Source organism: Mobula hypostoma, chromosome 30 (assembly GCF_963921235.1).
Source record: "Mobula hypostoma chromosome 30, sMobHyp1.1, whole genome shotgun sequence".
Classification (NCBI taxonomy): Eukaryota; Metazoa; Chordata; class Chondrichthyes; order Myliobatiformes; family Myliobatidae; genus Mobula; species Mobula hypostoma.
The window spans coordinates 3596949-3621250 of NC_086126.1; the positions used below are offsets into that span (position 1 = coordinate 3596949).

The 24302-nt window shown below is 54.2% G+C and overlaps 1 protein-coding gene across 7 annotated transcripts in view; it reads left to right on the forward strand.

Annotated features, from left to right (window-relative positions):
* The window catches only part of mark2b (MAP/microtubule affinity-regulating kinase 2b), a 167930-nt gene that overhangs the window by 136794 nt on the left and 6834 nt on the right, over positions 1 to 24302 (forward strand). For 6 of the 7 annotated variants that reach the window (XM_063036473.1, XM_063036470.1, XM_063036474.1 and 3 more), the window contains 8 exons: positions 2419 to 2518; positions 2601 to 2713; positions 7039 to 7180; positions 11307 to 11473; positions 12625 to 12725; positions 13441 to 13572; positions 16653 to 16913; positions 22626 to 22652. In XM_063036473.1, coding sequence (XP_062892543.1) covers positions 2419 to 2518; positions 2601 to 2713; positions 7039 to 7180; positions 11307 to 11473; positions 12625 to 12725; positions 13441 to 13572; positions 16653 to 16913; positions 22626 to 22652 — 1043 coding nt within the window. The remainder of the gene's footprint in view (positions 1 to 2418; positions 2519 to 2600; positions 2714 to 7038; positions 7181 to 11306; positions 11474 to 12624; positions 12726 to 13440; positions 13573 to 16652; positions 16914 to 22625; positions 22653 to 24302) is intronic. The other variant, XM_063036471.1, reaches the window with a different exon arrangement.

The following is a 24302-nucleotide window of genomic DNA, read 5'->3' on the forward strand; positions in this document are numbered from 1 at the left end:
GGAGAGGCGGTGAGGAGGGAGTGTCACACTGAGGGAGGGTTGGTGAGGAGGGAGTGTCACACTGAGGGAGAGGTGGTGAGGAGTGTCACGCTGAGAGAGGGGTGGTGAGGAGGGAGTGTCACGCTGAGGGTGGGGCGGTGAGGGGGGAGTGTCACGCTGAGGGAGAGGCGGTGAGGAGGGAGTGTCACACTGAGGGAGAGGCGGTGAGGAGGGAGTGTCACACTGAGGGAGGGTTGGTGAGGAGGGAGTGTCACACTGAGGGAGGGTCGGTGAGGAAGGAGTGTCACACTGAGGGAGAGGTGGTGAGGAGTGTCACGCTGAGGGAGGGGCGGTGAGGAGGGAGTGTCACACTGAGGGAGAGGCGGTGCGGAGGGAGGGTCCCGCTGAGGGTGGGGCGGTGAGGAGGGAGTGTCAGGCTGAGGGAGGGCGGTGAGGGGGGAGTGTCACGCTGAGGGAGAGGTGGTGAGGAGGGAGTGTCACACAGGGAGAGGCGGTGAGGAGGGAGTGTCACGCTGAGGGAGGGGCGGTGAGGAGGGAGTGTCACACTGATGGACGGGCGGTGAGGAGGGAGTGTCTCACTGAGGGAGGGGCGGTGAGGAGGGAGTGTCTCACTGAGGGAGGGACGGTGAGGAGGGAGTGTAACTGTGGGGGGCGGTGAGGAGGGAGCGTCTCGCTGAGGGAGGGGTGGTGAGGAGGGAGTGTCACACTGAGGAAGAGGCGGTGAGGAGGGAGTGTCACTCTGGGAGAGGTGATGAGGGAGTGTCACGGTGGGGGGGCAGTGAGGAGGGAGTGTCAGGCTGAGGGAGGGACGGTGAGGGGGGAGTGTCACACTGAGGGAGAGGTGGTGAGGAGGGAGTGTCACGCCGAGGGAGGGGGTATGGAGGGAGTGTCACACTGAGGGAGGGGCAGTGAGGAGGGAGTGTCAGGCTGAGGGAGGGACGGTGAGGGGGGAGTGTCACACTGAGGGAGAGGCGGTGAGGAGGGAGTGTCACACTGAGGGAGGGTTGGTGAGGAGGGAGTGTCACACTGAAGGAGGGTCGGTTAGGAGGGAGTGTCACGCTGAGGGAGAGGCGATGATGAGGGTGTGTCACACTGAGGGAGAGGCGGTGAGGAGGGAGTGTCACACTGAGGGAGGGTTGGTGAGGAGGGAGTGTCACACTGAGGGAGAGGTGGTGAGGAGTGTCACGCTGAGAGAGGGGTGGTGAGGAGGGAGTGTCACGCTGAGGGTGGGGCGGTGAGGAGGGAGTGTCACGCCGAGGGAGGGGGTATGGAGGGAGTGTCACGCTGAGGGAGGGGCGGTCAGGAGGGAGTGTCAGGCTGAGGGAGAGGTGGTGAGGAGGGAGTGTCACACTGAGGGCGAGGCGGTGAGGAGGGAGTGTCACACTGAGGGAGGGTTGGTGAGGAGGGAGTGTCACGCTGAGGGTGGGGCGGTGAGGAGGGAGTGTCACGCCGAGGGAGGGGGTATGGAGGGAGTGTCACGCCGAGGGAGGGGCGGTCAGGAGGGAGTGTCAGTCTGAGGGAGGGACGGTTAGGAGGGAGTGTGACGCTGAGGGAGAGGCGGTGAGGGGGGAGTGTCACTCTGAGGGTGGGGCGGTGAGGAGGGAGTGTCACGCTGAGGGAGGGGCGTGAGGAGGGAGTGTCACGCTGAGGGAGAGGCGGTGAGGGAGGAGTGTCACACTGAGGGAGGGGCGGTGAGGGAGTGTCACGCTGAGGGAGAGGCGGTGAGGAGGGAGTGTCACTCTGAGGGAGAGGCGGTGAGGAGGGAGTGTCACTGAGGGAGAGGCGGTGAGGAGGAGTGTCACTCTGAGGGAGAGGCGGTGAGGAGGGAGTGTCACTCTGAGGGAGAGGCGGTGAGGGGGGAGTGTCACGCTGAGAGAGAGGCGGTGAGGAGGGAGTGTCACACTAAGGGAGGGGCGGTGAGGAGAGTGTCACGCTGAGGGAGGGGCGGCGAGGAGGGAGTGTCACGCTGAGGGAGAAGCGGTGAGGAGGGAGTGTCACGCTGAGGGAGAAGCGGTGAGGAGGGAGTGTCAGGCTGAGGGAGGGGCGGCGAGGAGGGAGTGTCACGCTGAGGGAGAGGCGGCGAGGGGGGAGTGTCACGCTGAGGGAGAGGTGGCGAGGAGGGAGTGTCAGGCTGCGGGAAGGGTTTATTGGGGTGGGAGATCTGTGGTGCATTAAGGGTGGAGAAGGGAGATACCCCACTGTGGGAGGGGGTCGTGGGGAGGGGGAGATGCCCCACTGTGGGAGGGGGGGAGATGCTGCACTGTGGGAGGGGGTCATGAGGAGGGTGGGGAGATGCCCCACTGTGGGAGGGGGTCATGGGGAGGGGGGGGTGATGCCCCACTGTGGGAGGGGGTCGTGGGGAGGGGGAGATGCCGCACTGTCCCTGGTGAAACTGACCTCAGCCATTGCCTTGTCCAGCAAATCATGAAAGATCGGTGGATGAACGTTGGTTACGAAGACGACGAGTTGAAGCCCTACTTGGATCCCGAGCCCGATTACAAGGACCCCCGGCGGACAGGTGAGTGTCCAGGCCGCCCGCTCTCCTCTAGCTGCGAGCCTTCTCTGCAGACGGTCTAACGGTGTCTCTCCCTGTGCCACAGAGCTGATGGTTAACATGGGGTACTCGCGGGAAGAGATCACCAGCTCCCTAGTGAACCAAAAATACAATGAAGTCATGGCCACGTACCTGCTGCTGGGCTGGAAGACCTCGGAGGTAAGTCGGCGACTGAAGAGGGCAGTAGGACAGAGGGACTACACCCATAATTCCCTGAATGTGGCTTCACTGATAGACAGGGCTGTAAAGAGCCACAGGAAAGCAGCACCCATCGTCGAGGACCCCCACCATCCAGGCCATGCCCCCTTCCCACTACTACCATCAGGCAGGAGGTACAGGAGCCTCAGGGGCCATACCAACCGGTTCAGGAACAGTTATTACCCCTCTCCCATCGGGCAGGAGGTACAGGAGCCTCAGGACCCACACCACGAGGTTCAGGAACAGTTATTACCCCTCTCCCATCGGGCAGGAGGTACAGGAGCCTCAGGACCCACACCACGAGGTTCAGGAACAGTTATTACCCCTCTCCCATCGGGCAGGAGGTACAGGAGCCTCAGGACCCACACCACGAGGTTCAGGAACAGTTATTACCCCTCTCCCATCGGGCAGGAGGTACAGGAGCCTCAGGACCCACACCACCAGGCTCAGGAACAGTTATTACCCCTCAACCATCAGGAGGGAGGTACAGGAGCCTCAGGACTCACACCACCAGGTTCAGGAACAGTTATTACCCCTCAACCATCAGGCTCCTGAACCAGTGTGGGTAACTTCACTCTCCTCACACAGATCTGATCCCACAACCTACAGACTCACTTTACAAGGGCCCTCTACAACTTGCGCTCTCAGGATTATGAGTCTTTTGCACGTTGGATGTTTGTCGGTCTGTCTTTGTGTGTAGTTTTTCATTAATTCTGTTTTTTCTCTGTTCTGTGAACGCCCACAAGTGAATGAATCTCAAGGCGGCACAGGGTGACATCGAGTACATACTGTGGTAATAAATCAAACACTCCCCTCAGCTCCTGTAACAGTCCACCTTGTGTTTCAGTTCTACTGTGCAGTTAGCAGGAGGGAGGCTTCAGCGCGGCTAACTTAACCTGTCTGTCAGTGTGGAGTCGACCCTTCTACCCCAGCAACCCCCGTCAACCCTAACCTAACCACGGGACAACTTGCAATGCCCAAGTAACCTAGCCGGAACGTGCACCCCGGGGAGAACGTACAAACTCCGAACCCGCCGCCCCGGCGGTAACAACGAATGGCCGTGCGACTGTGGCGCCCAACTTCACTCACCTCAACACTGAACCGTTTCCACAACCTGCAGACTCCCTTGCAAGGGCACCCAACGCATGTTCTCAATGTTACCTCTCTATTTATCGTCTGCCTTTATTCTACTTGCGGAGTTCGTCTTCTTCGGTTGTTTGTCGGGCTTTGTTTGGCCATAAGATGTAGGTTGAGAATTGTCCTGCTGAGGGGTCTCGGCCTGAAACGTCGAGTGTGCTCTTTTCCATGGATGCTGAGTTTCTCCAGCATTTTGTGTGTGTTGCTCCCATCAGACTTGGCCCACTTTGCCTACTGAGTGTGCTCTGCCATTTCATCATGTCTGTTCTCAGCCCCAATCTGCTGCCTTCTCCCCGTGTCCCTTCATGCCCTGACCAATCAAGAATCTATCAACCTCTGCCGTTAATATACATACAGTCTTGACTTCCACAGCCGCCTGTGGCAAAGAATTCCACAGGCTCACCACTCTCTGGCTAAAGAAATTCCTCCCCATCTCCGTTCTAAATGGACGTCCCTCTATTCTGAGGCTGTGGCCCCTGGTCCCAGACTCTCCCACCTCTCCGCATCCTTTCTATTTGAACATTCAATAGGTTTCAATGAGATCCCCCTCATTCTTCTGAATCCAGTGAGTACAGGCCCAGAGCCTTCTAATGCCCCGGTACTTTCTCGGTGATTCAGTTGTATTTCTTTGTTCTACTGTGAATGCCCGCAGGAAAATGGTGACATATATTGTGCATACTTTAATAATAAATTTGCTGTGAACTTTTTCTGCACCCAGTGGGGGCTAAACGTTGGGGGCAGGCGTTTCGTTGTCCGCCGTTAGCAAGTTTGTATGTTCTCTCCCCGTGAACCGCGTGGGATTCCTCTGGGTGCTCCAGTTGCCTCCCACGGCCCAAAGACGTATTGGTCGCTGTGAATTGTCCCGCGATTCGACCAGGGTTAAATTGGTGGGTTTCTGAGTGGCGCCACTCGAAAGGCCGGAAGTGGCTGTCTCGCAAGAAAATAAAATATGCCTGAGAGAAGTTTATAATCAGAATCAAGTTTAATATCACCGGCATATGTCGTGACATTTGTTGTCTTTGCGGTAGCAGTACAATGTAATACATAATATAGAAAAATACTGAATTACAGTAAATAGCAAAATGAAATAAGTTGTGCAAAAACAAATTAAAAAGTAGTGAGGTCGTGTTCATGGATTCAATGTCCATTCAGAAATCGGATGGCAGAATCATTGAGTGTGTGTCTTCAGGCTCCTGTACCTCCTCCCTGATGGTAGCAATGAGGACAGGGCATGACCTGGGTTTATAAGAGAGACAGTGTAGGCAGATAGTTGTAAAGAATTAGGACAATGTGCAGCTTGAGTGGTTGATGGTTGGGTCGAGTTGTTCACTGATCTCGGCAATTTACTTGCAAGCGCTCTGTCACCACGTGAGGAGACATCGTCAATACGCTGTCGACTGTGCACTCTGACGACGTCCCCTCGCACGGTGACGAAATGCTTGCAAGTGAATTGCCAAGATCGGAGAACAACTCCGCTCAGCTAGATGAGAAGTTCCTTTCTCCCAGGGTTGAAATGCCTAATACCAGAGGTCATGCAATCAAGGTGAGCGGGGGAAAGTTTAAAGGAGACGTGAGGGGTCAGTTTTTTTACATGGTGGGTGTGTGGAATATTCTGCCAGGGGTGGGGGTGGAGGCAAAGACAATAGAGGTGTGTAAGAGGCTGTTAGACAGACCAAGTGCAGGGAATGGAGGGAGATGGACCATGTCCAGGGAATGGAGGGAGACGGACCATGTGCTGGGAATGGAGGGAAATGGACCATGAGCAGGGAATGGAAGGAGATGGACCATGTGCAGGGAATGGAGGGAGAAGGACCGTATGCAGGGAATGGAGGGAAATGGACTGTGTGCAGGGAATGATGGGAGATAGACCATGTGCAGGGAATGGAGGGAGATGGACCATGTGCAGGGAATGATGGGAGATAGACCATGTGCAGGGAATGGAGGGAGATGGACCATGTGTAGGGAATGGAGGGAGATGGACCATGTGCTGGGAATGATGGGATATGGACCGTGTGCAGGGAATGATGGGAGATGGACCGTGTGCAGGGAATGGAGTGAGATGGACCATGTGCAGGGAATGATGGGAGATGGACCATGTGCAGGGAATGATGGGAGATGGACCATGTACAGGGAATGGAGGGAGATGGACCATGTGCAGGGAATGATGGGAGATGGACCATGTGCAGCGAATGATGGGAGATGGACCATGTGCAGGGAATGGAGGGAGATGGACCATGTGCAGGGAATGGAGGGAGATGGACCATGTGCAGGGAATGATGGGAGATGGACCATGTGCAGCGAATGATGGGAGATGGACCATGTGCAGGGAATGGAGGGAGATGGACCGTGTGCAGGGAATGATGGGAGATGGACCATGTACAGGGAATGGAGGGAGATGGACCGTGTGCAGGGAATGATGGGAGATGGACCATGTGCAGGGAATGATGGGAGATGGACCATGTACAGGGAATGGAGGGAGATGGACCGTGTGCAGGGAATGATGGGAGATGGACCATGTACAGGGAATGGAGTGAGATGGACCGTGTGCAGGGAATGGAGGGAGATGGACCATGTGCAGGGAATGGAGGGAGATGGACCATGTGCAGGGAATGATGGGAGATGGACCATGTGCAGGGAATGATGGGAGATGGACCATGTGCAGGGAATGATGGGAGATGGACCATGTACAGGGAATGGAGGGAGATGGACCGTGTGCAGGGAATGGAGGGAGATGGACCATGTACAGGGAATGGAGGGAGATGGACCGTGTGCAGGGAATGATGGGAGATGGACCATGTACAGGGAATGGAGGGAGATGGACCATGTGCAGGGAATGATGGGAGATGGACCATGTGCAGGGAATGGAGGGAGATGGACCATGTACAGGGAATGGAGGGAGATGGACCGTGTGCAGGGAATGGAGGGAGATGGACCATGTACAGGGAATGGAGGGAGATGGACCATGTACAGGGAATGGAGGGAGATGGACCATGTGCAGGGAATGGAGGGAGATGGACCATGTGCAGGCAGAAGGGATTAGTTTAGCTGGGCATTGATTGCTCATTTAATTGGGTTTGGCGCAGCATTGGGGGTGGACAGGCCTTTTCCTGCGTTGCTATCGACTGCCACATTTTGTGTTTGGCCCACAGCTGGAGACGGACTCTCTCTCCACCAGCAACCTGTGCGTGAAGCCCCGCTCCGACCACGCCAACAGCAACGCACAGTCGCCCTCCAACAAGGTACAGCGGAGCGTCTCGGCCAGTCAGAAACAGCGGAGGATCAGTGACCAAGGTAGGTGCAGGCGCGCCGTCTGCCTGTCCTGGTGCGGAGATGGTCTGTTGTTACTGCTTCAGTTTTCAACAGCTCTCGAAGGGCGAGGGTGGGGCTAATCCCGCTCGGAATACTCTGCTCGTTAGATAAAACCCAAACACAAGGAGACAGTAAAGGAAAAAGGGCCTTAACGGTGTTGCTGAGCAGAGAGATCTTAGAGTCCAAGTTCATAGCTCCTTGAAAGTGGCCACACAGGTCGTGAGGTGGAGTTCACGGGTTCACCGTCCGTTCAGAAATTGGTCGGCAGAGGGGAAGAAGCTGTTCCTGAATCGTTGAGTGTGTGTCTTCAGGCTCCTGTACCTCCTCCCTGATGGTAGCAATGAGACGAGGGCACGTTCTGAATGACGGATGGCGCCTTTCTGAGGCGTCTGTCGCCTGTTGAAGATGTTGCCAATGGTGCCCGTATTGGAGCGGGTAGAGTTGGCAACCCTCTGCCGGTTTTTCCCGATCACCAGCCGGAGATGCAGCCGGTCAGGACGCTGGCTCGCCACTGTACATCTGCACAAATGTGCAAGCTCGACCGCCTGATCTGGAATAACAGAAGTTTCGATCAGGGGCGACCGTTTGATGGTGGGGGAGAAAAGCACAGGCGAAACTCAAGATTCGAAGGCTTTGGGTCCAAAGCCAACAGCTTCTTCTCAACAGAGACCCGGGGAACAGAATCTGGGTCTGCTGGAGGAGCCAGAGACTATCCCCAGGGCAGAAACGGCTTGTAATAAAGGGCATAATTTTAAGGTGATTGGAGGAAAGAATGTCAGTGGACGTAGAGGTATTTTACAGAGAGTGGGGGGTGTGGAACGCGCTGACGGGCTGGTGGGAGAGGCAGGTACATTAGGGATGTTTAGACACTCTTGGATAGGCACGCGGATGATAGAAAAATGGAGGGCCATGTGGGAGGGAAGGGTTAAATTGATCTCAGAGTAGGTGAAAAGGTCAGCACAGCATTGTGGGCCGAAGGGCCTGTACTGTGCTCTATGTTGAACTCACTGGGTCCAGCAGCATCTGTAGGTGGGGGAGAAAGATTGTCGATGCTTCAGGTCGAAAAACTTCCATCAGGATCTGAAACGTGGATGATTTGATTGCCTCCCACGGAGCTCCTCTGTCAGATTGACGGCAGTCCCTCATCTACACAACACACTCAGCGACAGTACAGGGAAAGGTGCGGGCGAGATACTCAGCGACTGAGAAAGAATGCCAAAGCTGCCGTCTTCTTTTACAGTAGAGGCTGGGGTCAATAAAGGAAGAGATTTATAAACAAGTTATAAAGATATTTACTTCTCAAACGCACATCGAAACATAAAGTTCACGTACTCGTACTGGGGCGAGTTCACACAGAGACGGGAGGAAGGAAGGAGGGGGAGGTGGGAGGGTCAGTTCACAAAACCGTCCTCGGCTGAGCTCAGGGGATTAGATGAGTTTTACTTTTTTAACAAAGGTTTGCTTTACTGGGCCAAAACCGTAGCAACATATATATGGCTAGGGTACCTGAAGCTTTTTGCATAGCACTGTACGTAGTGTATGTTACAATAACGGGTGCAATGATTCACCAGGAGACGGGGAGAGGACTTTTTCCACTTGGGGAACAGAGGAGACTATTAAATAGGTTTATTGTTGTCACGGACACTGTGGAAAAACTTTGCCATCCAGAGATTTAATTACAGCAGTGCATTAAGTAAGAATGTAACGCTGAGGCTTTATAAGTTCAAAATTCAGAGTAAATTTTATTATCAGAGTACACATAAGTCACCATATAGACCGCTGAGATCCATCTTCCTGTGGGTGTGCTCAGCAAATCTCCAGAATAGTAATTATAACAGCATCAATGAAAGATCAACCAGGCAACAATGTGCAATATAAGGCATGGGTCAGACTGCACTGAGTAATGTGGGCAATCCTGGGCTCCCTGGCATTGGAGAAGGTTCACAGGACGTTCATGAAAGTGATCCCAGGGATGAAAGGGTTAACATGGGAAGGCTTGGTGGTGCTGGGCCTGTACTGTCTGGAGTTTCGAAGAATGGGTGGGGGGAGCGGATCTCATTGAAAGGCCTGAATAGAGTGGATGTGGAGAGGATGTTTCCTATAGTGGGGGAGTCTAGGACCAGAGGACACAGATAGAGTGGATGTGGAGAGGATGTTTCCTATAGTGGGGGAGTCTGGGACCAGAGGACACAGATAGAGTGGATGTGGAGAGGATGTTTCCTATAGTGGGGGAGTCTAGGACCAGAGGACACAGATAGAGTGGATGTGGAGAGGATGTTTCCTACAGTGGGGGAGTCTAGGACCAGAGGACACAGATAGAGTGGATGTGGAGAGGATGTTTCCTATAGTGGGGGAGTCTAGGACCAGAGGACACAGATAGAGTGGATGTGGAGAGGATGTTTCCTATAGTGGGGGAGTCTGGGACCAGAGGACACAGATAGAGTGGATGTGGAGAGGATGTTTCCTATAGTGGGGGAGTCTGGGACCAGAGGACACAGATAGAGTGGATGTGGAGAGGATGTTTCCTGTAGTGGGGGAGTCTGGGACCAGAGGACACGGATAGAGTGGATGTGGAGAGGATGTTTCCTATAGTGGGGGAGTCTGGGACCAGAGGACACGGATAGAGTGGATGTGGAGAGGATGTTTCCTACAGTGGGGAAGTCTAGGACCAGAGGGCACAGCCTCAGTAGAACAGAGAGAAGAAGAAATTTTTTTAGCCAGAGGGTGTTTAATCTGTGGAATTCTTTGCTACTGATGTCATTGGGATTTTTTTTTTAAAGTGGAGGTTGATAAGTTCTTGGGCATCAAAGGTAATGGGAAGAATTCAGGAGATTATTATTGGGAGTGATAATTAGCCGTGATGGAATGCTGAAGCAGACTGAACGGGCCGAGTGGCCTAATTCTGCTCCTGTATCTGATGGTCGTGTATGAAGAGAAAGCAATCGCAGAATAAAGTGTCACAGTTACAGAGAATGTTTCATTTTATCGCACAAAATGTCCGTCCAAGAGTCTGATAACAGCGGAGCAGAATCTGTCCTTGAGCCTGGTGGGATGAGCTTTCAGGCTTTTGTATCTTCTGTCCGATGGGAGAGGGGAGAGGAGAGGGTGTCCGGGTTGGGGGCGTCCTTGATTGTGCTGGCTGTTCTACTGAGGGACAGCATACCAATCTATTACAAGCAGACCCGATGGCTTCCATCTGGGTTACACGTTTTCAATGATGTTCTGAGGTGTAGGCTCGTGTCTTTGTGTGATTTATCCAACCTCACCCCATGACGTAACAACTGCACAATCAGAATTCAGATAAAACTCGCTTCGCAGACCCTGTGCTGAAGGAGTCCAAGATGGCGCTGAGCTGTGGCCTCTGTTGCAGATGTTTCTCGAAACTGATATTTTTTTTAGGTTTTGAGGACAGAGAGAGGAGTTGGGAACCAGGTTAGGGTTCAGGATCGGGGATGTGAAGGGATTTGAGGTCCAAGTCTTCGAAGAACAGCGACGTGGGTGCGGGGCACCCGTGGTTGGATGTTGGACTAGCAGAGAGTAGACGCAGCCCCCGTCCCAGGTCAAAGTTGTCGGCGGTTTCCGGAGCTGGAGGAACAAATCCTGATGACCCCCACCCCCCCCCGGAACTGGCAAATCAGTGGAACCGAAATGCAAGGCCTCATGTTCGGTGACTGGCATATCCTAGGATTGATGCTGACGATCGAATCAGAAATCTGGATGTTGCGAATCCGCGCGAGGGAGGTCTGTGGGACTGAGTCTGCATCTTCTGGAAGCTGTCCTGGGGTGAAAGAACTGAACTGGTATGTGCGTGGGGAGGAACGGTGGCTCGTTCCTGTTGAATTCAATTGACTTTATTTCCTACAGCCCTCACATACATGAGTAAAAATCTTCACGTTACGTCTCTGCCTGAACGTGCAATTTACAGTAATTTGTTGTCCTGCGAGCACGGTGGACATGCTGAGCTTTGTTGCTTCTTGTGGGCTGCCCCAGCGCATCCTTGGATTGTGTTGGTCGCTAGCACAAACAACACTGTGTGTTTTGATGTACGTGGATCTTGATTCAGCCCACCTACCCGTGCTTAACCCTGCCTGTTTCTCGCTCTGCCCAGCTGGCTCCAACGCCCCCACGTCCAAGAGGAACCAGGCCAACAGCGCCAATTCCAAGCACCCAGAGGAGGAGAAGGAGGGCTCGGAGCGTTCCAGCAGCAACGTCAAGGTGCCTGCCAGCCCACATGGTGCCAGCGACAGGAAGAAGGTGGTCTCCTCTGCTGGCATGGTGAGCCAGCTGCTGAAATTCTCCCCGCCGCAGCCCATAGCCCGCTGAACCTGTGCCAGAATACTCCCTGTCACCCACAGCCCACCAATTCTGTGCCAAAATACTCCTCGTCATCCACAGCCTGCTGAACCCGTGCCAGAATACTCCCCGTCACCCACAGCCCACCAATTCTGTGCCAAAATACTCCCCATTGCCCACAGCCCACCAATTCTGTGCCAAAATACTCCCCATTGCCCACAACCTGCTGAATCTCTGGCAAAATACACTTCGCCGCCCACAGCCTGCTGATTCTGTGCCAAAATACTCCCCATCGCCCACAGCCTGCTGATTCTGTGCCAGAATACTCCCCGTCACCCACAGCCCACCAATTCTGTGCCAAAATACCCCTGTTGCTCACAGCCTGCTGAATCTGCCAAAATACGCCTCACCGCCCACAGCCTGTTGAATCTCTGGTAAAATACTCCCCGTCGCCCACTGCCCGCTGATTCTGTGCCAAAATACCCCTGTTGCTCACAGCCTGCTGAATCTCTGCCAAAATACTCATCGCCACCCACAGTCCGCTGATTCTCTGCCAAAATACTCCCCATCGCCCACAGCCCGCTGATTCTGTGTTAATATACTCCCCACTGCCCATTGCCCGCTGAATCTGTGCCAGAATACTGCCCATCGCCCACAGTCTACCAATTCTGTGCTGAAATACTCACTGTCCATAGCCCTCTGTAAACTCTAGAGACTGTTGTGTGTGAAAATCCCAGGAGATCAGCAGTTTCTGAGAATACTCCAACCTCCCCGTCTGGCACCAACAACCATTCCACAGTCGAAGTCACTCAGATCATATTTCTTCCCCATTCTGATGTTAGGTCTGAACAACAGCTGAACCTCTTGACCGTGTCTGCATGCTCTTATGTATTGAATTTCTGCCACGTGATTGGCTGATATTTGCAGGTGTCGCTCTCTGCACAACAGTGTGGTTAGGGGTCTTGCTATTCATTGTGTACTTTCCTATTGATATTTGACCCCTCCAAAATGGACCACCTCTCACTTGTCTGGATTAAACTATTTCTCCGCCCGTGTCTGTAAGTGATCTATGTATTCATAGCCATTAAGCCGGTCTCTAAATGCATATCCTTCACCCCTCTCTCCCCTTACAGAACAGTGCCCTGCCCACCAGCGTGGCTCGAGGCAGGAACTCCCCTCTGGTGGAACGAGCTGGCATCGGCCAGCAAGGCAGCATACACAACGGCAAAGACAGGTAACCAGCATCACACGCGACGTTTGCTCCCTGACTCCCGGCCGCACCTCCCATCTGGGGGAATACCCTGGTCGGTCGCCCTCGGAGAGACGGGAGGAGGGTGGTTGCGACTTTGAACTTGCAGGGCTGGTGTTAATTGTGTGCGCTTCCTGTAGGAGGCTGTGGGAGTTTCCACGGGGGGCACGAGCGAGCTGAGCTCTGAGACAGAGCTTCTGGTCATCTCCAGCATAATTTGCATCGCAGAACCACACCCCTGGGTTTATGTCTGTGTGTGTCTCTCTCTCTGTCCATCTGTCTTTATCTCTCTCTCTGTCTCTGTGTGTGTGTTTGTCTCTCTGTCTCTCTCTGTCCGTCTGTCTCCCTCTCTCTGTCTGTCTGTCTCTCTCTCTGTCTTTCTCTCCTTTCCCCTCTCTCTTTTGTGTCTCTCTCATCTTTCTCGTCACTCTCATCTCCCTCCATCTCTCATCACTGTTGAGGTGCAGGAGAGCAAGTCATGGGGAGGCCATTCGGCCCATTGTGCCTGTGCTGAGCAGTCCCATCAGTCCTATCCCCATTGCAGCTTTGCAGTTTGTTCTCCAACTGTTGTCCCCTGAGTTTATTTGTCACGTGTACACCAGAACCTCAACGTACGGTGAAATGCGTCATTTGTCAACGACCAGCACAGTGTGCTGGGGGCCGGCCCGGCGCTCTGACTAAACCTCTCCTTGCCCTGCAGCTCGACGGTGCAAAGCTCCAGGATATCCTCCATGTCGGTGACCTCGGCCCGGACACGCCACAGCAAGTCGATGTCCACCTCAGTGCATCCCTCGAAATCCACAGGGAACAGCGGCGACTCGCAGCGCCCCAGGCAAGCCGTCCTGTTCTGGTGACTCCAGGGCGGGGTGGGCGGGGAACCGGGACAGCGAAGCCACACTGCCTCGGGGCGCACGCGTCCAAACACCACGTCCAGAGGTTATGCTGCAACTTTATAAACCCCTGGTTGGGCCACATCTGGAGGTTTACGTGCAGCTGTGGTCGCCCCACTGCAGGAAGGAGGTTGAGGCTTTGTAGAGGGTGAGAAGAGGTTTACCAGGATGCTGCCTGGTTTAGAGGCCTCTTAAAAACCTCTATCATTTCTGTCTCCACCGCCATCCCTGGCAGAACATTCCGGGCACCCCACTGTTCGCAGTCCCTCCAGGCGAGGCAACACTCCACCTGCCTATCAGCTGGGGCCGCCTACGGTGCCCGGGGCTCCCGTTGCCGCCTCCCCTACGTTGGTGAGCCGCATCTTCGGGCACCTCCGCTCCACCCGCCGCAAGCGGAACTTCCTAGTGACGAAATATTCCCATTCCCGATCCGACATGTCGGTCCACCGCCTCCCCTTTTGCCGTGATGAGGCCACCCTCAGGGTGGAGGAACAGCATCTTGTATTCTGTCTGGGTAGCCTCCAATGTGATGGCAAGGATATTGATTTCCCCTTCCAGAAGAAAAAAAAGAATTCCTTCCCCGTCCCTCTTCTTCTATTCCCCTTTTGCCTCTTCTCACCTGCCTATGACAACCCCCTGGGTCCCTACCCATCTCTTTCCCTTTCTCCTGTGGTCCACTCTCCTCTCCGATCAGATTCCTTCCTCTCCAGCCCTCGACCTTCCCCACCCACCTGGTTTCACCCCTCACTTTCTAGCTATTCTCTTCCACCTCCCCCTCCCCCACCTTCTTATTCTGGCTTCTTCCCCCCTTCTTTTCCAGTTCTCATGAAGTGTCTCGGCCCGAAACGTCGACTGCTTATTCCCTTCCATAGATGCTGCTTGACCTGCTGAGTTCCTCCAGCGTTTTGTGTGTGTTGTTTTGAATTCTCCTGAAATGCATGCCCTCTAATTGACATTTTTGCCCTAAGGAAAATATTCTATTTCCCCTCTCTACTTCTCTTACAATTTTCTAAGCCTCGCAGCCTCCGCTGCTCCACAGAAAGCCACCCAAGTTTGCCCAGTCTCTCCTTGTCGCTCCTACGCTAATCCAGGTGAATCTCTTCTGCACCCTCTCCAAAGCCTCCCCATGCAACCTGATGGCATGAACTTCTGCCCCCTCCTCATTCTCACTATCTCTATTCCCAATTCCGGTTCCCATCTCACCGTTTGCCCATCCCCTCCCTCTGGTTCCGCTCGTACTCCCCTTTCTCCCAAGGTCAACTCTCCTCTCCTACCAGACTCCTTCCTCTTCAGCTCTTCATGTCTTCCACCTCTCACCTCCCAGCTTCTTCATCTCCACTCCCCCATCCACCTTCCAGCTATCCTGCCCCCACACCCCCCAAGTTCTTATTCTTCCTTTCCAGTCCTGTTGAAGGGTCTAGGCCCGAAACGTCGGCTGTTTATTCCCCTCGATAGATGCTGCCCGACCTGCTGAGTTCCTCCAGCATTTTGTAAATATGTTGCTCTGGATTTCCAGCATCTGCAGAATCTCTTGTATTGCTGATTTGCCCACACAACCCCCCTGTGATCAGTCAATCTCCCCACTTTCCACCACGCAAGAATGTTCAGATTTCTGCCCAGCGCTGAACTTGACCCAGTACAGACTCCGACCCGACCCTCTGGAGAGCTAGGAGCAGAGAGAATGGGGAGGGGGAACTCGAGGACCCTGAGGCTGACTTCTCCCACGCAACCAACCAAGAGGAACAGCTGAGCGAGGGGGTGAAGGAAGCCCCCCGGGTGTTAATCATTAATCCAACAGGCAGCCTCCCGGGGGGCTGCCACTGAACCTTGCATGACAATCCTCCTTTGCTACGTGCCTGCACCGCAGAGTGGAGGGAGATTTAGAGACGGGGTATTAATGTTCCCTGTGCACTGCCTTGGATCGTGAAACCTGTGGGCTGGGGGGAGGTTGTCAGAGGGACTCAGTGGGATATTGCCACCCTCTGCCATTGTTAGGCAGGTTTGAGGCAAAACACTTGTGTCAAGACTGTATGAGACGACCGTAAGAAGTTATGCCATTCAGCCCATCGAGTCTGCCCACCCCATTCCATTATGGCTGATTTATTATCCCTCTCAACCCCATTCTCCTGCCTTCTCCCCGTAACCTTTGACGGACAGACTAATCCAGAACCTTAAATATACTCAATGACTCGGCCTCCAAAGCCGTCTGCGGCAGTGAATTCCACAGATTCACCTCCCTCCGGCTAAAGAAATTCCTCCTCATCTCTGTTCTGAAGGGACGATCCTCGATTCTGAGGCTGTTCCTTCTGGTCCAAGAGTCCCCCCACTATAGTAAACATCCTCTCCACATCCACTCTATCTGTGTCCTCTGGTCCTAGACTCCCCCACTGTAGGGAACATCCTCTCCACATCCACTCTATCTGTGTCCTCTGATCCTAGACTCCCCCACTGTAGGGAACATCCTCTCCACATCCACTATCTGTGTCCTCTGATCCTAGACTCCCCCACTATAGGAAACATCCTCTCCACATCCACTCTGTCTGTGTCCTCTGGTCCTAGACTCCCCCACTATAGGAAACATCCTCTCCACATCCACTCTTTTGAGGCCTTTCAATATTTGATAGGTTTCAACGAGATCACCCCTCATTCTTCTAAACTCCAGTGAGTACAGACCCAGAACCATCCTCATATGTTAACCCTTTCATTCTTAGGATCATTCTTGTGAACCTTTACTGGACGCCCTCCAACGCCAGCACATTATTCATCCAGATCATTGGGTATATTTCACGTGGTGGTTGAAAGGTTCTTGATTAGTCAGGGTGTCAAAGGTTATGGGGGGGAGAGACAGGAGAATGGGGTTGAGAGGGATATTAAGTCAGTCATGATGGAATGGTGTAGACTTGATGGGCTGAATGGCCTGATTCTGCTCTCTTTCTTTGGTTTTATCGTCCTTTTTTTGTTGCTACGCTGTTTGTCCTTGCACATGTCCATTTACCATGTCCTTGCCGCCCCCCTCCTACAGCACAGCCCCACAGCGCATTCCAGTCACCTCGCCTTCCGCCCACAACATCAGCAGCAACGTGACCGAACACGGAAACTTCCCCCGGGGCGTGGCTAGCCGGCGCACCATCGACGGCGGGCAGCTGCGCCAGTTCCGGGACCAGCAGAACGCCGCCTACAATGGCCCCCCCGCCTCACCCACCCTGTCCCACGGCAACAGCCAGCAGCGCAGAGGGGCGTCCAGCAACATCTTCAGCAAGTTCACGTCCAAGTTCGTGCGCAGGTAAGGAAACTCGCTTTCCGCTGTTCTCCGTCCTCCCCCCTCCCCTCGTCTTTGGGGCCCCTCAGTACCCCCACCTCCCGCCCCGGCCAGGAACCAGCCCTCCCTCCAAGCTGAAACTGGAGGGAATCTCAGGCAGTCACTGATCACGATGAGTGGCACATTGTACAGGGATCTCCCGGGAGCAGAGACTGTTCACTGCAGAGTACGTACCTCCTGTGGCCACTGAATGCACCTTTGTGGTCTTCTGCTGTAGCCCGTCCACTCACGGTTCGACGTGTGCGTTCAGAGGTGCTCCTCTGCACACCACTGTTGTAACGTGTGGTTATTTGAGTTACTGTCGCCTTCCTGTCAGCTTGAACCAGTCTGGCCATTCTCCTCTGACCTCTCTCATTAACAAGGTGTTTTCACCCACAGAACTGCTGCTCACTGGATGTTTTTTGATTGTCACACCACTCTCTGTAAACTCTAGAGACGGTTGTGTGTGAAGATCCCAGGGGATCAGCAGTTTCTGAGATACTCAAACCACCCCATCTGGCGCCAACAATCATTCCACGGTCAAAGTCACTTAGATCACATTTCTTTCCCCCCGTTCTGATGTTTGGTCTGAACAACAACTGAACCTCTTGACCGTGACTGCATGCTTTTATACATTGAGTTGTTGCCACGTGATTGGCTGATCAGACATTTGCATCAACGAGCAGGCGTGCAGGTGTACCTAATAGAGTGGCCACTCAGTGTATAAAGTGACGTGGATTAGGGGAGAGAGAGACCGTGCGTCACATATCCAACGGGACATTGACAGGATGCAGAGCTGGACCGAGAAGTGGCAGATGAAGTTCAATCCAGAAAAGTGGGAAGTGAAATTCTGTAGGGCAGAAATAAGTCTAAATGCTAAATTTTTAAACCTAGAGGTTAAAAACTTCCTTGTAGGAATTAGTGAGGGGACACACTGCGTTTCAGCAGAGCAGCTCCAGAGACGGGTTCGATCCTGATCTCCGCCGTTCTGTGTGTGAGAGAGAGAGGGAACGGCCTCCAGCCCGCTGTATGTCTGTGAGGGAAGTTTGCACGTTCTGTGACTGTGTGGGTTTCCCCCAAGCGGCCTCCCACTTCCCAGCAGCACGCGGGGTCAGCGAGTTTGTTGTAAGTTAACCCCGTTTGCTCCAAATGAGATGGATTGGAAATTTCCCTAAGAAAATATATATATATATATATATATATATATATATGTGTGTGTGTGAGAGAGAGAGACACAGACAGACAGACAGAGTGATAGTGTGAGAGAGAGTGACTGTGTGCATGTGTGAGAGAGTGAGAGAGAGAGAGACACAGACAGACAGAGTGATAGTGTGAGAGAGAGTGACTGTGTGAGTGAGATAGTGTGAGAGAGAGTGACTGTGTGCATGTGTGAGAGAGTGAGTGAGAGAGAGAGACACAGACAGACAGAGTGATAGTGTGAGAGAGAGTGTGTGAGTGAGAGAGAGATTGTGTGAGAGAGAGTGTGACTGTGCGAGGGGGGACTGTGTGCGAGAGAGGGGTGGGGATAGACCGAGGGGGAGGGGTAGAAAGGGAGACTGCGCGAGAGAGAGGTGGGGGGGGCAGGGTGTGTGCCTGCGAGAGGGGGTCTGTGTGTTTGAGAATTTGAATCCTGGGGATCGGTGGGTGGTTAGAGGTCAGTATGGACTGTGGGGCGAGAGGCCTCGTTGCTGTCTCTGTGACTCTGAGCCTGTGCAACGAGCCTGCTTTGTGCCGTGATTGTGGTGTCAAGGGTGGGCTGAACGAGGCAGCGCAGATCGGTGAGGGGGGAGGGCTTATTCATTTCCGATTCGGGGTGGTTCCCTCACCCCCACCCCCCATGTTGTGCGTCAGTGAGTTGTGTCTCCCTTTCTGTCGTGTCTGTGTTGTACCGTCTGGGGGGAGGGGGAGTCCCACTGACCCAATTTACAGTCCTCATCTTGCTGATCGGGTTCTCGGGGGAAAAGTGCTCTTGATTCCCCGTATCCCTTTGCCCCTCCCCTCCCACCATACTGCCCCACACCCTCACACCGCGTCCTCGCCAAAAACACATCCTCCTCTGATGAGTGCAAGTTCATTGTCACCTGCCGGTATGCAACCAAACGGAACGATGTTCCCCTGGATCGGTAAACACGCATCATGCACAGAACGAGACCACGCTAATAAAATGTCGTTCAAAATGCTCGGGACGCATTCAGTAAAAGCCCTTGTGTCCCTGACTCTGATGGGACACGGGAACACCAACACGTTTGGGAACATTAGGAAAGGGAGGAGGCAGATGACTGTGCTTGTGTTCCCCCGGCTGCTGTCTTCCCCCCACCCCACCCCTGCCCTTGTCCCTGGCCGGGTAGGTGGGCTTGGGAACCTGTGAACATGGGAAACAATGGAGCAAGAGTAAGCCACTCGGCCCCTCCAGCCTATCCCCCGCCATTCAATACGATGGCGGGCATTCAGCCCCAGTCATCAGCTCTTCCCCTCGGCCATTTTCCCTCCACCCATCTCCAGCCCTCGCCCCCCTACCCATGTACATTCTCCATAACCCCCCCTCCGGGGCAGAGAATTCCAGAGATTCTACCCCCACCAGCCCTCTCACCTCGGCGTTAGAACATAGAACCTGACAGCACGATGTTGTGCTGACCTTTTAACCCACTCCTAAATCAATCGAAACCGTCCCTCCCACATGGCCCTCCATTTTTCTATCATCCACGTGCTTATCTAAGTCTCTTAAATGTCCCAAATGTATCTGCCTGTACCATCACCCCTGGCAGGGTGTTCCACACACCCACCACTCTCTGTGTACACAAACATATCTCTGACATCCCCCCCATATATTCCTCCAATCACCTAACAATTACACTCCCCCTACAAGCCATTTCCACCCCGGGAAAAAGTCTCTGGCTGTCCACTCGATCTGTGCCTCTTATCATCTTGTACACCTCCATCAAGTCTCCTCTCGTCCTCCTTCACTCCAAAGAGAAAAGCCCGAGCTCACTCAACCTCTCCTCATAATACACGCTCTCTAATCCAGGCAGCATCCTGGTAAATCTCCTCCGCACCCTCTCTAAAGCTTCACATCCTTCCTATAATGGCAACCGGAACTGAACACAATACTCCAAGTGTGGTCTGACCAGGGTTTTATAGAGCTGCAACATTACCTCACGGCTCCTGAACTCAATCCCCCGAACTAATGAAGGCCAACACACCAAACGCCTTCTTAACCACCCTATCAGCTTTGAGGGATCTATGGACCTGGACTCTGAGATCCCTCTGTTCCTCTTCACTGCTAAGAATCCTGTCAGTAACCCTGTGTTCCCCCTCCTGAATCAATCATTTCCCACTTTTCCGGATTGAACTCCCTCTCGGTGCTAGTGCCCGTCTAAACGGACGAGCGAGGTGACATGCCAGTCTCCCGCTGTGCTCCCGCCCCGTGTCTCCCCTCCTCTGCCGGGGTTCGATCACCCACAGACCAGAGGGACAAGCTAAGCTGTCTGAGGTGAAGGCTGTCCCTCTCCCCACACCACCCACCGAACCCTGAAACCCAGAACCGCTGTGGCTACAAACACGAGATTCTGCCGACACTGGAAATCCAGAGCAACACACTCACACAAAACGCTGGAGGAACCCAGCAGGCCAGGCAGCATCTATGGAGAGGAATAAACGGTCGACGTTTTGGGCCGAGACCTTCATCGGGACTGGAAAGGAAGGGGGCAGAAGCCCAAATAGCAAGGTGTGGTGGGGGAGCAAGGAATACAAGCTGGTAGGTGATAGGAGATGCCAGGAGGGGAGGGATGAAGTAAGAAGGGGATAGGTGAGAGGTTCTCACCCCCTCCCCACCCATTCTCACCATTCCCCAGTCTGGCTCCCCTTTTACCCCTTCCCTTCTCCTCACTTGCCCCTTTTCTCCTCCGATTCTCCCCTGGTCCTCTCTCCTCTCCAATCAGATTCCTACTTCAATCCTTCCCCTTTTCCACCTATCACCTCCCAGCTTCTTACTGATTACTTATTCCAGCTTATTCCCCCTCGCCAGACCCGACGAAGGGTCACGGCCCAGAACGTGTCCATAGATGCTGCCTGACCTGCTGAGACCCGCCAGCGTTTCATGTTGCTGTGGTGACCATGGTGCTGCAGGGCAAACTGATGCTGGTGTTAAGGGTCCAGGCTGTCAGGGTGGGGCAGGGCAGGGCAGAGGGCTGGGTTGTGATACCGACTGTGGGACAGTAGTGTGAGCCTCCGTCCCAGAGGCCCTCTCACTGGGGGAGGTGAGGCAGCAGACAGGGGGTGGGGGGGGGGGGAAGTGTAGGTTTGAGTTGAGTGCTTCCGTGCACCTTAAACTACCCTTCCCGTCCCATCCCAGTTTGGTTCCCCTACCCTGGGGTGGAGATGCATCTCTACCGAAGCAGGTGTTAGGTGCTCCTTCCCTCCACTAGCCTGCAGGTCACCCTTGGGCAAGGTGTAGCACAATCCCCACCCTCCGATCAGGGTCATGTGAAGGCAAGGGTTCAGGTGGCGGATGGTCGTATGAGCAGATCACAGGTCCTGGTTATGTGACCACTGACGCCAGGCAGACAGTCCCTGAAGAGTATCGATAATGGCTGGGGTCACCCGTCTTGTAGGCTCTGCCCAGAAGGCAGCAACGAGACTCCACTTCTGAAGAAAAATTTGCCAAGAGCAGTCACAGTCATGGGAAGACCATGATCGGCAACATCATACACGGCACATACCGAACGAACCCTGGGGAACCCACCCACCCACCCTATCCAGGCCTCTCACTTAAACCTCTCGTCCTCTGAAGCTCGGAGGAATAAAGACCCAGCCCCCCTCGACCTCTTCCCGCGAGTCCGGCCAATGTCCTCGTGACGACTTTTGTATACTGGTGACCGGAACTGTACACAGTCTCTGTTATTCGAGTCTAACATGGCGTCCCGACTCGAACACTCCATCCATGCCCTGACTGGTGAAGGCCAGCATGCTCTGCCGTCCTGTCTACCTGTGATTCTTCTCTCAACAAACTGTCCGCCTGGCCTGCTGGGTGCCTCTAGTGCCCCACCGTTCATGGGTTAAATCCTCGATCAGTTTGACTTTCCAAAATGCATCACCTCCCGCTCATCTGTACTGGGCGCCATGGCAAGGTAGCAGTTAGCGTGAGGCTTTTGCAGTTGGGAGTCAGAGTTCAATGCCAGCATCCTCTGTACTGAGTCTGAGTCCTCCCCGTGATCACGTGGGTTTCCTCCCACAGTCCCAAGATGTACCGGTTACTGGGGAAATTGCTTATAATAATTTGTCCCGTGATGAGGCCAGGGTTCGGCTGGGCAGCGCGCCTATTCCGTGCTGTTATGTCGAAATGAATTTTCTTTTTAAATCTGTCTGCCACTCCTCTGCCCAGCTATTTGATTGAGATTCCCCCTGCAGTCTTCAACCAACAGCCACACCTAAATCTGTGGTGCCCACACGGGGTTGTCTCCACCCCTCCTCGGGGTGACGTACTCTGTCACCGTCACAGAGGGCCAGCTCCCCTGACGGCACCCACGGGGGCGGTTTGGACGGCGGAGTCGGGGAGGCAAGCTGTCACCTCACCGAAGTACCCCCTCTTTGGCCGCTGCACCCCGAGGTGGGGGGGTGGGGTGGGGCAGGGCAGGTGTCAGAGCTCGGTGCCACTGTCTCAGTCGCCCTTCACATGCCTCTTCTTGTTTCCGTTTGTAGAAATCTGTCTTTCAGATTTGCGAGAAGGTAGGAGCTCGCCGTCGTTGTGTGTTTCTGTATTGGTTATGTGTTACTAACCCACTGGCTGTTCACCTCCTCACCCCTGTCCTGTCCCCCTCCGGTCCTACTGCGGTGAATGGGGGGGGGAACGGGCAGCGGGGGTGTGTCTTGTGCAAATGCATGCCGTTCCGAGAGCTGGGGCAGGGGGCTGCTTGAGGATCGGGGGGAACGAGGGGAGGGAAGTTTGTCTGCACTGTCTGTGTGTATCTGTGAGAGTGTGCATCTGTCTGTCTCTGTGTGTGTGAGCGTGTGTGTCTCTCTGCGTGTGTGTGAGTGAGTGTGTATCTGTGAGAGTGTGGGTCTGTGTGTGTGTGTCTGTCTCTCTGCGTGTGTGTGAGGGAGAGCTGACTTGCCCCCAGGGAGGGTCAAGGTCCCAGTTTACCTCGGCGCCCTGTCTCGGGTTATTTGCCCCTATCCCGGTGCCGTCTCTCCCCGCCTCCCCGCTCGGATCAGCATTCTGCTCCACCAGGTGGACCCACCTACCTCAAGAGGGGAACTGGAGCCCGACGCCCGAAACAGATTCTGCGCACATCGGCCCTGCCCTTGGGGAACCACGGCCTCCCGGGGGGATCTCCCAGCACTGAGTTCACAACTCCACCAAGACATGGTGACAAAATTGGGCCATGTGGCCCTTCGAGTCTGCTCCGCCATTCCATCACGGCTGGTTTACTACCCAACTCTCCTGCCTTCTCCCCATAAACTTAAACGCCCTGACTAATCAAGATCCCACCAACCTCCACTTTAAACACACCCAATGACTCGGCCTCCACAGGTGACTGTGACAGTGAAGATTCACCAGCCTCTAGCTAAAGGAGATCCTCCTCATTTCCGTTCTAAATGTACGCCCCTCTATTCTGAGGCTGTGCCCTCTGGTCCTAGACTCCCCCACTATAGGAAACATCCTCTCCACATCCACTCTATCTGTGTCCTCTGGTCCTAGACTCCCCCACTATAGGAAACATCCTCTCCACATCCACTCTATCTGTGTCCTCTGGTCCTAGACTCCCCCACTATAGGAAACATCCTCTCCATGGCTATTCTGTCGAGGCCTTTCGATATTCAATAGGTTTCAGTGAGATCCTCCCTCATTCTTCTAAACTCCAGCAAGTACAGGCCAAGAGCCATCAAAGTCTCCTCATATTCACCACTCAGCCCAGTTCCCAGTGTTAGAGTAGAGGAGGTGGGTCGCAGTTTCCTGCTGCCTCTGGCTTTGGGAGTCTCTTCACCCCCCCCATCCCCAAACTTTCCGTGGGTGCCACGGTAAGGTAGCAGTCGGCCCGACACTATTACAGCTCGGGGAGGGGGAGGTGGGGTTCGACTCCAGCGTCCTCTGTGAGAAGGTTTGTATGTCCCTTCCCATGAGTGCATGTTTCCTCCCACAGTCGAAAGGTTGTCAGGTGAATTGGTCACTGTAAACTGCCCCGTGTTTAGGGTGGGGGTAAATCGGGGGGTGTTAGGCTGGAAGGGTCTGTTCTGCACAGAATCACTAAATATAAATAAATTTCTCTACATAACCCTGTCACCGTCCCACTCAGCTTGCACCCTCCCCAGATGTCAGGTGCCCAAGCAACCGCTAACCGTCCCTGGGTCGCTGTCTGCCCCCCCCCCCATGTTGGT